The following is a 16,970-nucleotide window of genomic DNA, read 5'->3' as shown; positions in this document are numbered from 1 at the left end:
AAAACTCCTATGATTATTCTCATTTACCAGGACTCTGCTTCGTGCAGCGTGTCTGAGCTGTGGTACTTATTTGGCTTGAAAATACACAGAAGGCCAGTCAAGTGGTTCTCAATGTTGGCTCGCCCGAAGAACCACCGATTCTGACGATATAATTATGTCGTTTTGTCGATTGGTGCTAACATGTGAACCCAAATAAGTTATGTCGTTCTGTCATAATACGAATAAAATCACGTGTCACGCATGTTAGGGAAATAACAAACTTATAGATTTTGCCAAAATGCATTGAATCGATTGATAATTTTATCAGGTTGCGCATGTTAGCCCTGCAGACCCGTCTGCTTCATGCAGCGTGTCGGACACATCAGGTCAGGCATATGGTTCTCAAAGTTGGCTCGGTCCAGGTCCCAGTATACTATAAATAATAGTAATAACTTCCATAGAACCACTCACCAGATCTTTCTGCTTCATGGAGCGTGTCGGAGCTGTGATACTTGGCTTGATAATCAGGACACAGCAGATCAGGCAGGTGGTTCTCGATGTTGGCTCGCTCCAGGAACCACACCAGGTTCCAGTATACTATCGGGTGTGATTCTACGAAGTCTGGCTCCGCTAGGCACGCGTCACCTTCTCTACCTACGATAAATAGAAGTCGACTTACACTTTCAGATACATAAAGTCTAAACAGTCTCCGTGGTCTAATAGTTTCGGTGTTTTACTGGTTAGAGCGTTACGCTCACGATCTGGAGGTATAGGCACGATTCCCGATGGAGACATTGTCAAAATCACTTTGTGAGACTCCTTTGTTTGGTGAAGACATTAAAGGCTTCAAACACCCGACTGTCCGATAAAGTAAGATGATTCCGTGCTTTGGAGGGTACGTTAAGGTGATTCGTTTTCCATACAAAAGTTGATGCAGTGCTACAGGAAAACGGATAGAGGAATATTGTTATAAAACCGATAAATAGTAATATTTTGGTGTATTATTTTCGCAAACTAACAAAAATTTAGGGTCCGAATACGAGAAGTACCATATTTCAGACCCTCAGTTTGATCAATTCTACATTTGTAGTGGTGCAGATTACAGTGTATTTGCTGAGCGTGTAGAGGTGTCAATGTTAGTTTGTGTGCGTGATAGTTTTTTTTTCTCTAAAGGCTTTGACTACTTGACAAGTTTAATAGAATGTCAGTGACAATTTATAAAGAGATTTTGTATGAAGAGAATAAATATAAATAAAAAACTCAAAATACTACAATCTGAGAAAAGGAATATTGGAAAAATATTTTTGTTTTAACGCATATTATTTAAACATTTTTAAATAATGGGTAAGTACCGTGTTTTAAAAGAGGACATATATTATAATAAAAAATCAATACATAAAACGAAATGGCTGTATGGGCATAGTTCCCTTTGCCTTACCCTTCGGGGAAAACCAAATCAAAAAAAAGTTGTTGCATTTGCCGGCCTAAATAGTAGTCATTTATAATTATTTTTTTTTTTCCATCCAACATACAGATTTATTTATATTCTCTTTGCCGCGGACTTTTTGGTGGGAACGGGAAGGTTTCTTTCTTCATTGAATACAAAGATTGAATAATCTAAATAATCAATACGAAGTGGTGTTTTGTGGTTAATGATCACATTAAGTTAGTCGGAAAACATTCCCGATAGTATTATTAAATCGGAATATTCAATAAACAAAGTGTACCTATCTATTTTCGCTTTGCGCCAACAAGCCGCTTACTTCGTTTGGGGTTCGGAGTAGGAGTCTGCTCCGAGGGTGGGGGCTTAGGTTTCATCATTTCATTAATCATCATCAAGAAAAAAACACAAGACATGGCTGTATGGGCATAGTTCCCTTTGCCTTGCCCTTTGGGAAAAAAATAAGATAAATTTTGAAATTCTTATGTATAATAAGGGCTTTTCGGCGGGAAACGGGAACGGGACAGTTGCTTTCTTCATTGAGTAATCTAAATAATTAATACGAAGTGGTGTTTTGTGGTTAATGATCGCATTAAGTTAGTCGGAAGACATTCGCGAGTGTTATTATATTGGAGTATTCAATAAACAAAGTGTATCTGCCTATTTTCGCTTCGTGCCGGGAAGCCGCTCCATAACTCAAAAGTTTATGCGGACTTTTGAGTTAATTCGTTTGGGGTTCGGAGTAGGAGTCTACTCCGAGGGTGGGGGCTTAGGTTTCATCATCATCACCTTTCATCATTTCATTAATCATCAAGAAAAAAAATACGTCAGACATGGCTGTATGGGCATAGTTCCCTTGGCCTTACCCTTCGGGGAAAACCAAAACCAAAAAAAATATGTATAATAAACAAACATCACAGACATCATGACAGATCTAATAAAACTAACGAAAATCTTTTTTCTATTTGACTTATTTATGAATTTTAATCAAGAAAACGTGATAATAAGTTCGACAGCAACCAGTTCAGGTCCCCGAAATAGCCCATTTCAGGCCGCGTATATATGGAAATACTACTTCAATACGTCCCAGCCTCGTGTTTTTTAACGTCCTCGGTAAAAAAAGACGTCCTAACCTGAACTAACTAACCTAACAATAAACACCACGCGTAAATATAAGTCCAGAAATGCGCTGCAAGTCATCTGGACTGGGCGCGAAAACAACATAGAATTCGATTATCTGCTAAGTGTCCCGCATGCTATCACCAGCTGTCACTGACATACGTATGAAGTCCCGCGGATTTTATTGGAACTAAATGACAAGTCATAATAATTATATGCGGATACTGCGACATCAGCGCCGTGTTTGCGGGACGTCCTGAAGCGCTATTACATCTTTCAAACGCGATGCGACAAAGTTTGAACCGACGCAATTTAGGAAAAATCTACCTTATTATTACTGTACTGTGATCGTTATTTGTAAAATCATACAATACATATACACAATTCTTTTTACAATATAATTATTATGACATATTGTGGACTTTTCGGTAGACCTACAAAAAAGGAACAATTCAACCATACGTTGTTTTGTTATATCTCAATGGGCTCAGGCAGTGTTTTCGCCGAAAGCTCCAAGTCGGCTATATTTGTAACGATAATTATGTTTGACATTCATCATCATTTTTGAACCATTTTATACAAAAAAAAATACTTGTATAAATTATATACCCTAAAGCACGCCCATGAATCACTCTACTCATTGGTGAAAACCGTATGAAAATCCGTTCAGTAGTTTTTTAGTTAGCCGCATGTTCACTGATGCGATTAATGCCTGTTAGAATTTTACAAAATAAAAAATACGGAAATTACGGAAGGTACTATAGTGCAAAGTACATTATTGTATAATTATAATATTATTGGTAAAAGTGATACTTTTTGAAAATTCCGTAACAAATAGACGGGTTCGCCAAATTCAATTGTAAAAAAAAATACAAAAAGTAAAAAAACAATTAAAACATGCACTTGGGTTTGAACCGTGAAACTTAAGAATGGCGGCGACTGCTTTACCAAATGCGCCATTTAGAAGTTAGAAGTAGACTTCAAATTATGCATCTCTTTTAATAGCTAACCTAGTTCGCATGTGTGTGTGACAGCTTCGTGTTTGTACACAAATTGAAATGACACCAACTTTTGATGCAATGTTTCAATATGATATCTGCAGTAAATACATCAAAATTGTAGCTTAACTTAAAGATAATGTATGTAAGATTTCGCCACCTAACATTTCACTGGGTCAGAACTCAACACTAAACGAATAAATGGAAAAAAATACGAAAACTGCAGAAGTAACGCCATCTGCTGACGCAGTGTTACCTAGCTGACTGAAACGCATCACCTTAAGCCGTTGGTCCCGGCTATTAGCCGTACAAATACCACGAAAAATTTCCGACGTGTTTCGCAAACAGCTATAAAATTTTGTTTTTAAGCGCATGAACATAACTAAAGCTGTTCTACAACATTAATAAAAGCATAGATTCATTTGTAAAAGTATGTAAGTAACTAAAGAAATACATACCTAAAATAGATTCGAATTCTTTCCTCAGCACTAAGGGGTTTAAATAAGGCACGCTAATAGATTCTGCTTGTGTTTGTCCCGTACGCACCACCTGCAAATAGTAACATCATGAAGCTTTCAAAGCTATCAAAGAGACGTGCAGAAGCGACTAATAATATCACGCGAGAGAGCAAGAGAGAAGACGTTCTGTCTCTTCTGTTTTTCGAATTTTGAACATCTCTGCACTTTAATGCCTTCATATGAAATGTAATCTTCTCTGTTTTCTATGTTTTTCCTAAAGACGTGATGGTCTAACAAGGCCATAAGATGCTTAAAGTTAATGAAATGAGATACTAATTTGTTTTTACAATCGAATATTGTTATTGTTTTGTTGTTACAATACATGTCGATAAAATATTGCAGTGCCCTAATCAGGGTTTACATGTTGATGCTAAGCTAGTTTTAAGACATGTAAAAGCAATGAATAAATGAAATAAAATATACCTTTACTAGTCTAGGCTATGGCATTACGCATTACGTTCCACCTCATGGAACCGTTTCGGCATACATTCATAATTGTATTATTTTGTTTTAATATGTGAAAACAATAAGTATGTATTTTTTCTTTCTTTCTTTCTATAAACGTACCTGCGCAGAGAGCACGGGCACGGTGTGTCGGCCGCAGGCGGTGCAACGCGTGTTTAGGTTGGAGTCGTCCGCTGCCCAGCCCGCCATGATGTCTTCATCGTATAGCAGAGCCAGGCACTGGTGGCATTGCGAGCAAGAGGACATGTGCACGAACACTGAGATGTTCTCTGGCTTTGGGTTATCCTGATGGAGGAATGGATATTACTTGTGGTATCAGTTTTTTTATGCCGTGGTAGACCGCTTGCCTCTCACTTTGAGGTCGCATGTTCGAATCTAGAAAAGGCCTAAACCAATGATTGTCGGGTTTGTTTTCGAATTCATGTTTGGATCATAAATGATTATCACGTGCTCAGTGGTGAAAAAAACATCGTGACGAAACCCACATTCCCGAGAAATTCATTTACGGAGGTATGTGACGTAACCTGTATTGGGCTGGTTTTCCCTTCGCGGTTTGAAAATAATTCATCAAACCAAAAATACTTCTTTTTGTTATGCGTACCTATATGTGATCTGATATTTTTCACCTAGATAGAAGTCTTTGTGTAGAACTTCGTAAATGTAACGAAGAGCCAGGTATACATACCGTATGTGTAGGATACAAATTGTCGGGCAGATGAGACAGTAGGGTGGCGAGAGACCCCCGTTCCATAGAACACGCTAAGTCTGCGTCGCTTGAAGCCCGCCGGAAACCCATGCCACCTATCCATTCTGCAAATTCAAATAGAACATAGGAAAATAACTCACGATTAAATTTCATATGAACAACTAAGAAACGTAATAGTGTTCTGGCACACACAAAATTAATTGAAATAACTTTGTCAGGTCTAAAACTAGTGACGTCCTTCACTTGTGATAAGTGCAAGATGGCGAGATGGAGCTTGTTTCATTCAAGTGTCAAAGTTCTTGGCGAAGGAGAGATCTATAAGTCTACTCGGAATAAAAAGTAATGCTTCAATTAGACGTTTTGCAAGTGTATCAGTAGGACATATAGCCTAACCACTGGGCGCTGCGAGGTGAACGACTACTCTCAGCAACACTGGTGTCAGGATTATTATTGACCAACCAAAGGCCCCTGATATGGCTTATATAACTACTACGTACTTACCTCATTAAGTAATATGAGTAGGTACCAAAAATACTTACCATCGGGATTGATCTCGGAAGACCCGTCGGTAGAATCTTCCTCGGCTATTAAACTGCTCAGAGCACTGGTCGCATTCCCTATGGCTCCCTTCACAGGCGTCGAGTTGGCAGATATAACCTCCTTCATTTCGTCGAACTTCTTCGCCATACTAGTTGCGGCCGACTTCAGACTGCTCAGTCCACTTTGGAGCAGTTCGTTGGATTTCTTGCCTGCTATGCTTGTTGGACTGAAATAATCATTTTGCAGAGTTTATTTAAAAAGTATAGTAGTAGTAACTCATCATCGTCCTCCTGCCCTTTATCCCAGTCTAGGGTCGGCACAACATGTATTCCTCTTCCATTAATTTCAGTCAGTCGTCATCTCGGTACTCACACCTTTCACACACATCCTTTTTTGCACAATCTATCCGCACACCAGTTCAGAGTAGATCGTACTAAACCTTTTCTAAGGACATCCCCAATTTAGTCAATTTACTTTTAGGTACAGGGCACAAAATAAAATCCTGTCAATAACGTCTTGTTAGGGACAGGTAAGCGCATTCTGGTATTAAAGGGGGATAAACTCTTAGACAAATGACGATAGCTGGGCTTATACCTCATAAGAACTTTCCAAAAGAGTTTCGCGTGTATAAAAATAAAGTGACGGTGGTTGAAATGCATCTACAAATAAAACAACAGCGAAATTAAATAAAGATCAAACAAGACATGCTTTCTAGAAAACTAGATGAGATGCACAATTACAAAACTATTTACGACATAAATAACAAATAAAAAGCTGGTAACAACCGGATTTTCTATTTGATTTATTTTTCGATCCAAATTCAAAATTTTATCCACCAAAGGATCTTAGGAATTTAGGCCAAAAAGGAATAATTAATTCAAAGTTACGCACATTTTATAATACACATTGGAGTATATTTGGGCTCAGCTGGTTTGACAGCTCTTAAATGAGTGCCATGGATTCCTATTTTTTTTATTTTTCCCGTATTTGGCTATCAAGAATCTTGGACTTGAAGTGCTAAGGTTTAGGTAGTTTTAGAATTAAGAAGAGCGAGCACGGCATGCTTACCTGAAGTAGTTCTCGATCATAGCCTTGCCAATTTTCATGTTTTCCTTGCGCAACGAGAGTCGGGCGGGCGAATAGCGTCTAAACAACAAACAGGCTAGCACTGGCATGTTGTGAGGTGCGGTTATTGCAATTTATTGTGAATAAAGTGGACTCTTGCCGCCATTTTTAAAAGCTTTAAGGATTCAAAACTAATTTGAATGTAAAATAGCGGTGAGTATATTTCGAAAGTATTGTAACCGTAGGCGGTTATTCAAACTAGTCCTCGCGGGACGGCAGTCGCACCGCGCGCGGCGCGTGTTATATCGAGGGCTTTGACCAATAACCGTACGACATCTATCCACGTAGATAGACCACTGGAGCTACTGGTCGAAACCCTCGATATAATTCGCGCCATGCGCGGCGCAATAGCCATGTAGAACCTGCTGGTCAAAGTAAGAGATACCTTTAAAGCGATATGTAATAATACAGACATTCTGTAACACTTAATTTTTTTCAAATGGCAGATTCCATGTAATTGGGAAAATGGCGACAAAAGTTCATAGCTAAAACTGAAAACATCTATTTAGCACGAAAAAGAAGTATCATTATTTGTGAAATAGATCATGCTCCTTTTGGAATTTGCACTTATCTATGGAGATTGAGAGATGGAGTACACTTATATACATTGATTGAAGATCTAATGGTGTGACATGACATCAAGGTAAAATTTCAATTACAGAACAATTTTAAAGAATAATGGCGTCATTCATCAGTATAGTTCTGAAATGCGGTTCTACTATTAAAAACTCCACTTGAAATCAACTCAAAATAATGAGCTGAATCATACCTTGAGAATTTGTTACGATGTCACTTCCACCCTTTACAAATACTTACAGGTAGCCATACAGGGACGTATGGGTGTTAGTGACACCGTAACGATTATTGAGGGGGATGATTCAGACCATGATTCTGAGTTGATATTAAGTAGAATTTCCTGTCGGAAATTTCGTGAAAATGTCTATATCTCATTGTTATCAGCAAAATGTAAAATAGGCCCGGAGTAGATTGTACCAAATTTCATTAATTAAGTTGGCAATATGGCTATCATCCAATATAGAAGACTTTAGATGTAAAATGTTCTGTAATTCAAAAACTTATTTAGCCAATACTGGTACTGGTCTTAGTCGAATAATACAGTCAGTGCCGTAGATAAGCATACATGAATCTTAGGGCATTGACCGTACCACATATAAACACAACGAATAACTGATCTGCCACTCACCCAAAGATCTTCAGTGTGTTCCCCAAGGTAGCGAGGCTTGAAGACATGGTACCGGGCGCCGTCTCGCTTCTATGCAGTTTCCTGTGAGGAGGAAACTATCGAGGTTATCTTGCTCACGAGTTGCGTAGATCTAGCGATACCGGAGCGTGTTAGTAGGAGCGGGAAGCGGAGTTATGGGTACAAGGTTGGTGGTGTAATGTGGAAATAGATTGCTAAAAGATACTGCTAGTTAAAAGGGTACCAGCATTAAAGGTTCTAGCCAACTGAGAGAATGAAAGGTCTCCGCAATTCTGCTGGCTAAAATAGTGTCAAATTCACACATGTCGTTAATGAAACAGATATAACAAACTCAGATCAACGCGAGATGTAAAGTTAGTAAGTATGAAAAAGAAAAAAGATCTAAGGAGAACACTTGCGTTACAAAACAACCAATGATTGACTTTCTGTCATTAATTCGCATCATTCTGTCATAAAGTTTTAGACTCAATTCAGAATTTTGCTTGTCCGGTGAATTGGATAGTTTCCTAGGTCGAAGATAAATTATGAAATTCTGATTACTAAATAAAGACGGATCTAAAACTGTCAAAATATTTTTTTTATTTAACTTGTAATAATGCGACATTTTGTCACGTTTTTCTATGACAGGTTGCTTTTTCACATACTCCATAGTAATTTCGTGTTTTGACGTTTAGTAAAAAGTAACTGATTTGATTAGTTGGATTTAACTACCCTATTGGCAACCAGATGCCAAGTTTCAGCTACTTCTAGTCATACTTAAGGATTGGGGGTAGAAAGGAAGTACAGGGTACAGAAAGAGAAGAGAGGTGTGTGTATGTGTGCAGATGTGTGTATGACTATAAACTAGCTAGATTATGAAGGAGAGGAGAGTAGATGCTCTATCGTTCTCCCTCGCGGTGATTAGTCGATTCTCTACATCTCCTCTCCTCTCCGCTTTGGTAGAAACCCAGGATGCATCAGGGCTGTTACAAAAGAAAGTCAATCTTTTGTAAGTTTAAGGAATGTTTATACCCTTCAGTCTGCTCTGGAGGATCATCCTGGAAGGAGTTGCTGCGTCGATGGAACAGCTTGGGGCTGACGCTGAGTTCGTGTTTGGGTAGGGGTGGGTCTTCCACAGTGGGTGGTGGAGGTTGTTCTGGCGGAGGCTCAGCCAGGGCGCCTAGAGGGTCGTCCGCTAAGACTGGTGTTCGGGGAGACAGTCTGCAAGGTAAGATCGATATTATCGATATTAAATTGAAAAGATGTCTTTCTGTTCAGGCACCGATACAGCTCACATGCGTATTTTTTTTTACCTGATGTTGCCAGAACCACAAGTTACGAGACAACTATCTGCAATACTTATTGAATTACAAAAATCACTTGTGTGTCTACACTTGAAGAAAAAGGCATGCCTCGTAGCATAATCACAATAAAGGTCTTACTTGAGTGGTGAAGCTTTGGTGTCTTCGTTAACCGCTCCATTAGCTGCCGCTTCCTTCTCCGGCTCTTCGGGAAAACTAAGGGTTCGCGAACACCGCGACTTGGCGTTTGATTGTCCTATAAAAAACAGTCGCTATATTGTGTACAGCCCTGTAGTAAGACATCTCGATTCTTGATCGGTTAAAAAACGAACTTCTAAATTAACGCATTTAAATAAGAATTGGATTTTTTCCATGTTATTCTATAGATAGAACCGGAAAGAAAGGGGAAGATTAAGAAGAGCTTCCATGGAACAAATGAAAGAGAAGGCGAACGTCGTGTCTTATAAGTCAAAGAATTGGCCTCTGATAGACAAGAATGGAGAATGCTACAACGACAAGAGTGTGGCTCTTAAATTAATTATGATGGTTATCCTACAGGCGCTGTCTTTAAATACTAAACCAGAGTACGATGAATTACTTACCGCTAGAAAATGAAAGCCTCTGTAAGTTCTGGACAATCTGCGCGTCTCCGGCGAAGCTCTCGGACCGCGTCAAGATGCGGAGATCTGACGGACTGTCGGGGCTCACGTGGATCGTCTGGAACAATGACAACATTTTCAAGAAGTTCCACACGAAGTTACATCATTCCACTATCCACATCAAATCGCTACAGAAATAAATAGCTTTGACAAATGGACTAACACAGTGACCTTATAAACGTTCCCTTGTTCGGTTTGAGCCAGGAAACCCCATACTTTCCTTTACACGCTTAATGCCGAGGGGGTCTCTTACTTTAGTAGGCCGGAGTGAGATGGTGGCTGTTCGGATAGGGACCCATACCTACGGGGTATAACAAAGAATCCTTGCCCAATGCAGGACGGAAGAAGTGAGTCACAGGGACTGTAACCTGGAACCTGACAGAGGGTAGAAGTAACTGTCAGTACTATTCAGAGGCGGAGGACAGAAATCCTAGTATGGCTTTGAAATAGACTACTCTGGGCGCCATCCCACTCGCATCTGCGGGGCTTATTTTTCCGTAAAAAGTAGCATGGAGAATGCTATAACGACAAGAGCGTGGCTCTTAAATGAGTGATGATGATCTCGTACGCACACAAGGCTGGACACGAAAAGAACAAGATTTTTGTATGAAGTGTCCAGCCTGTGACTTTAATGCTCAATACAATGGAAACAGTGTCGTACCTGTCTTTTCTCAGCAATGGTTATGGGAGTACTTTTATCTTCACTTCCGAGCGAATTACTTCTCGGTCTTGACACTTCGCATAAATCCGGATTTGAAGGTAGACCTGCAATGGAACACGTAACGTTTAAAAAAACGGCCTTATTGTATTTATTCAGAATTCCGATACGAATTGTTGCATCGGAATCCCGAACACTGCGAATTGGGTAGTTTCCTAGGTCAAAGATAAACTATAACATTCTGATTACTAAATAAAGACAGATCTAAAAATGACAAAAGGTTTTTCATTTCCTATTTAACTTATTTATGAATTTTAATAACGAAAAATTTAATAATAAATGCGGCTTTTTGTCACGTTTTTTTATGACGTCATAGGTTGCTTTTTCATACAAAATCCAAAGTAATTTCGTGTTTTGACGTTAAGTAAAAATTAACTAATTTGACTAGTTGGAAACTATTGAGAATGTGATTCGTACAACTTGAACCCTATTCGAAAAGTCACATAACTGAGCAACTGTGGGTTAACTGTTATTGTGTATATTGAACTGGCTAGTGAAATGTTAAATAACAACATCGCATATAGATTCCTAACTAGGAATCTAATGAAACGACTGGAGCCTGGTTATATACTGAATCTATCTATATTTTAACGGGTTACATGTGACTTATACAATTAGTTTTTGGGCGTGTTCGAAAGGTGTCTCTACACTACACATACATTGTCAGAGTTTGAAATGTTAACAAGTTGGTAAAATATGTATTAGCATCTTCGCGATATGGATTGTTCTTTAATACCTGCACGGGAATTAAATTCAGGTCTTCCGTATCGTGAGCCCAAGCAACATTCCAACCAAAAACTAAGTATACAGACCAGAGATGAGTATCCCAGCCGCGTTAGACATGGCGTGTGCGTGCGGGCGCGCGGGGTTGGCCCGCACGATGTTCCCGCGCCGCATCAGCGCTTCGAATGCGTTGGAGTTCGCCTCGTGTTCACGTCCACCTGCTGTACACATACAAATACTATTACCACCTTACCATCATCTCCCTAGCATTATCCTGTTTTTCACACCTTGCCTAACCTGAAGATTTGACAGGTCCGGTTTTTTACAGAAGCGACTGCCTGTCTGGCATTCCAACCCGCGAAGGGAAAACCAGCCCAATACAGGTTAGGTTACATACCTCCGAAATTGCATTTCTCGGGAATGTGGGTTTCCTCGCGACGATTTCCTTCACCGCTGAGCAGGTGATAATCATTTATGATCCAAACATGAATTCGAAAACAAATTCGACAATTGACAACCTGCGACCTCAAAGTGAGAGGCAAGCGTTCTACCAACTGGGCTACCACGGCTCTTAGCGCCTTACCAATAAAAAATAAAAACAAGCGGTGAATGTTCGGTTACAGAAAGCTCAGTGAGGTGTCGGTACTTAATTCATATTGTGATGGATGTACCTGTGACTATCCCAATTAGGATATAGTACTAAGCTTATGTTATGTGAATGTGTGTATGTGTTGAAGAGGTAGAGGAGAATTTAGTACATACACGCACTTCTCACCGGCTATGTTTTAACCGTCATTACTTACTTAGGTATGGTTTAAGTCCCATGTATATAATAAGGAGCGAGCCTATTGCCATTAACCGGGCACAAATCTAGGAAACATTGGGATATCAATTACCTATGATCCAAATATGAATTGAAACTCATAAAGTCGAATTCAGTGGTTAAGAACCCGAGTTGGGTTTAGAAATACTGATGCAATACTAATGATTTCACCGTCTAATACATACCAGAGTCAAGGCTAGTCCGACTTAGTGCGGGCTCGCACGCAGCCAGGCCCGCGAGGTTGGACAAGTCGCCACCATCACCCACTGCCGCCGCCGAGCGGACGCGAGGTAATGTGCCGCTGTCTGGAACAAATTATACATGTAACATCATATCAAATACGTCCTTTACAAGCAATAGATACCGCAAAGGTATATGAATTCGTGCTAACATAAATCGGCGTTAAGCAACAGTATATTTGTGCAATTTTACTGCGACTTTAAAACAACCAATCAAATAGCTTTATTTCGATCCCCTAAACCGCTCCTTAGGGTTATTATACATCTGGCTGCAACTTTTTATCTCTTTCTGTCACTCCAAACCGTCATTCGTTAGAATGGGAGAGCGACTGCACTCTGGCCAAGCGACTGCACTGCCCTCCGCCGCGTGCGGTCGTTATTACGACCAAGATAATTCTCGCTCTAATAAATGACATCTAGTTATGAGTGACAGTAAAGAATGGGCGCTTAGGAAAGTGCGATTCCATGCGGATATACAGATAGATAGATAAAACACTTTATTGAGCACAATGGACTTAAGATATAGAAATAAGAACAACAGATACAGAAAGGCCCAACAGGCGGCCTTAATGCTCATGCAACATTATCTTCTTTGGGTACAGATGATTCAGACATGATTCTGAGTTAATATCACGTGGAATTTTCCGTCGAATTATGGACTCAATCATCCCTCAAAGTTTTCGTTACGATGTCACTAACACCCTGCATAATAGTAGTATTTCAATCCTTGGGCTTCTTCGCTAAGCTCCAATCTGTACGAAACTATTTTGAAGCAGTGTCTATTGATGGCATTTACCTGAAAAAAAAAACGTCCCTAGAAACTTACTTCCAGCGTTGTTAGCGTGGAGTGCGTGCCCCGCGGCGCGGTTGGCTCGCTGCGCGCCAGCCTTGCGGAACAGTGCTGCGCCCATCACCGCTATCCTTAGCTTGTTCCATAGTAGCTGGGAACCGCTGTATAATAACAGTCTCATATCAAAACTATCTTTTCGCCGACTCCATCTGTGTGAACTTCGGTTAAGACGCAATCGTAATCTAGTTTTCCACACCATTTTTATCCCATGAACGAACTCAACTTTTAATACTCGGCGTTCAGATGGATTCTTATTAAATATGCACCACATACGTCCCACTGCAGGGCACAAAAACCCCGAATACTTTGTACAAACAACCTCGTTTTACACAGACACCACACATTGACGTTATTGTACACGCGCATCTGTGTGTGTGACATCTGACGCCACACCATTGAAGACTCAAATGCTGGTGGGGAGAGAAGTGTTGCCGTTCTATACATAGTGTTATCCCTTAGTCTATGGCATAGATTACGGGGGGAACATGGAGTATAACTCTGCAATCTGCTCTAGATCGTGTCGGTGAAGAAGTACGACAGTTCACCATAAACTCCGGTAGAATGTTATAGTCTAAATGCAGGTCTTATATACCTTTCACGTCATATTTGAGACTTGTAAAAGGGACGTATTAAAACAAAATACTATTGTAGTCATGGGTGTATTATAAACATTACTCATTTGGATCTTATATGATTATCACATGCTCAGCGTTGAAGGAAAATATTGTGAGGAAACCTACATTCTCGAAAAATGCGTTTCCCAGGTATGTAACCTAGAATGTATTGGGCTGGTTTTCCCTTCGCGGGTTGAAAGGTTAGACAAGTAGACCCTTCTATAAAAAAACCGGATCTGTTAAATCTTCAAGGTAGGTAAGTGGCTCATGTAAAAAACAGGATAACGCTAGGGATAGATCTTCTTTCTGATCAGGGTGTGTCATGGTTATTACTGAGCTGCCAAAGCCCCCTGATAACAATATTACCTAGGCATATCCTGACACCAATCAGCCTCAAGCACGCATCGGTTGTAATAACCATAGGTCAGGGCATTGGGTTGCAAGCCGGCTCGTTTCATCAGGAACAAGAGTCGCACTGCCAACACCGGTAGGGAGTGCACGCCGCATAGCTGCATCATCACGCGGTAGCATACCTGGCAAATAAAAAATGGAGTTATTTTACATTCCTTTTATTTGGGGACCTTAGAGATATGATAACAAAATGTTATAATGATTAAATACACAAATGCCAATATTGTTATTGGCTGTTGAATATTATTTTAAACTTAAGTATTTTATGAACGTATATAAAATACTTAAGTTTAAAATAATATAACATAAACAAGATCACGCATATTTCCCGTTGGGGTAGGCAGAGGCCACGGAATTCCCTCATCCTAACACGTTTCGATTCTTCCACTCTCATTAAAGTCTTCAAGGACAATGTGTGTGAGACTTTCTTTGTCTCGTAAGGACATGACAGGCTTGAATCACTTTATTGTCCGAAATAGTATGGTGGTTCTGTGCTTTGGAGAGCACGTTAAGCCGATCCTGGCTATTAGCCGTAAAACACCTCCACAAACCTGCAGTGGAGCAGTGTGGTGGAGTATGCTCCATACCCCCTCCAGTTGATGGAGGGGGCGCCTGGGCCCAGCAGTGGGGCGTATGTAGGCTGTCTATGTTATGTTTATGAGGTGACGCTATAAGACACTTACTTCATCACAAGGCACTCGCAACTTGGTGGCTCGTTCTAACAGCTCAAACGCTTCTCTCAATGTAGCGTGTTCTTTCCCGCGATTAAGCATAATTCTGCACGGCAACGCTAGAAAGTACAGCGAGTAGCACGCGCCTAGGAGACACTTCGCCCAGGCTTCCGGAGACAAACTTGCTTTGCGCGCCAATCTAGGGAAGGAAATAGATATAAGATTTAAATAAGATTTTCAATCTTATTTATGACGAGATACATAACAACTCAAAAAAAATAAAATAAATAAAATACACCCATACACTCCACTAATACACTCATAAATAAATAAATAAATAACTCTGACGCCAGGGTTGACGAGGTTCGTAATCCACCTCACAACCTATATCTAGTTTATCTGGCCAGTGTCTGCGCCTGTATAGGCGTTTTGCTACGTTATGTGGATATATTATAATGTTAGTGACATCGTAACGAATACTGAGGGGGATGATCCAGACCACGATTCTTTTCCAAAGCGTAAACCATGATTTTTTGATTTTTAAAATTATTTTAATTTCTATACTTTTGCGACGGAAAATACCACTTGATATTAACTCAGAATAGTGAGCTGAATCATTCCCCTTAGTTTTCGTTACGATGTCATGTACAGTAGCCATACAAGTACGTCCATCCGTACGTACATCCATAAGTAATCAGAAGACAAGTTTTGATACAAAGTCTTAAGATAAATTATGATGATAGGTATGCGTCTCGTCTTTTATATTGGTATAGACACAATCTTAGTCAGCTAATACGACACACACAAGTTGATAAGCTTTTGAACATTGAATGCATTCCATTATTAATCTCTTTACTCCTAACAAAGAACAGAAAGCTAAAATGTAGTGTTCCAAAATTAGTATTGAACTTTATTACAGACTACTGTGGTACTTTGTACTGTACCGATCATCATATTATTGTATACATACAAGCAGTTATGGGTATGTATAGTACATTGAAAGTGAGCGACGCATTGTATCGTAATTACACCAGATGAATAGGGTAGTTTCCAACTACTCAAATCAGTTACTTCTTTTCTTTAAACTGTCAAATATAACAATTTTGCTTTTTAGATTAATTGCTTTGATGTGGCCCTTTAAATCCCCTGTTTTACAATAAGCAGACCTTTTGATAGATCTATTCGTTGTTTTTGTTTTGTTTTGTTTGTGTACAATAAAGAATTGAATCACTTATAACATAACATAAGATCACGACTATATTCATATTGGAGTAGTCAGAGGTACATCTATCGGAACTAAGTATCCACGCCTCACCGAGCTTTCTGTTAGACCAACGCGATAGGTAGTGAGCCGTATCGCCGTCTATAATGGTCGAGCCAACTACGTTAGTGAAAACAACAATTAAGATAAATTTATAATCAACATTAATAATAGAATCACTTATGATTTTGTATACTTAGGTATACATTATAAAATCGTCATTGACTGTACTAACGACTGAATTGAACCTTTATAATATAGTCAATAAGACGCAAATCTCTTTACAAAAAAGTAACAGATAAGTCAGTCGGTAAACAAGGTCAGCAACGAAATACACAACTAACAAAAGGTGACAGAAAACTGACTATTTATAATATGTATTATTTTAATGACTAGATCTCTATTGTTTGAAAATAATACAGCATAAATAGTACCTTGTAATAAATACAAAATTCTTTATTAATTTGCTATAACAAGTTTATTGTACACATAACAGGATATATGTATTTATTTACGTATCTACACATACAAGACATATAAACTTTTATAGACAACATTATAAAAAGAATAATATGGTATATATGCTTGCCAATTACATGTGTACTTAG

The 16,970-nt window shown here is 39.3% G+C and overlaps 1 protein-coding gene across 3 annotated transcripts in view; it reads right to left on the bottom strand.

Annotated features, from left to right (window-relative positions):
* Positions 1–16,970, bottom strand: part of LOC126370944 (DENN domain-containing protein Crag) — a 53,723-nt gene that overhangs the window by 3,298 nt on the left and 33,455 nt on the right. The window contains exons 17-32 of one of the 3 annotated variants that reach the window (XM_050016080.1): positions 15,114–15,300; positions 14,386–14,552; positions 13,382–13,506; positions 12,502–12,621; positions 11,583–11,714; positions 10,714–10,817; positions 9,996–10,110; positions 9,535–9,649; positions 9,125–9,313; positions 8,096–8,176; positions 6,835–6,912; positions 5,766–5,992; positions 5,206–5,330; positions 4,623–4,805; positions 3,996–4,086; positions 451–633 (exon numbers count right to left, since the gene is read on the bottom strand). In XM_050016080.1, the coding sequence (XP_049872037.1) occupies positions 451–633; positions 3,996–4,086; positions 4,623–4,805; positions 5,206–5,330; positions 5,766–5,992; positions 6,835–6,912; positions 8,096–8,176; positions 9,125–9,313; positions 9,535–9,649; positions 9,996–10,110; positions 10,714–10,817; positions 11,583–11,714; positions 12,502–12,621; positions 13,382–13,506; positions 14,386–14,552; positions 15,114–15,300 (2,222 nt within the window). The remainder of the gene's footprint in view (positions 1–450; positions 634–3,995; positions 4,087–4,622; positions 4,806–5,205; positions 5,331–5,765; positions 5,993–6,834; positions 6,913–8,095; positions 8,177–9,124; positions 9,314–9,534; positions 9,650–9,995; positions 10,111–10,713; positions 10,818–11,582; positions 11,715–12,501; positions 12,622–13,381; positions 13,507–14,385; positions 14,553–15,113; positions 15,301–16,970) is intronic. The other 2 variants (XM_050016081.1, XM_050016082.1) reach the window with 2 other exon arrangements.

The sequence above is a fragment of the Pectinophora gossypiella genome, chromosome 11, assembly GCF_024362695.1.
Source record: "Pectinophora gossypiella chromosome 11, ilPecGoss1.1, whole genome shotgun sequence".
NCBI classification, from domain to species: Eukaryota; Metazoa; Arthropoda; class Insecta; order Lepidoptera; family Gelechiidae; genus Pectinophora; species Pectinophora gossypiella.
Note: the sequence above shows the minus strand (reverse complement) of the source record. Positions and strands in the feature narration are given on the sequence as shown.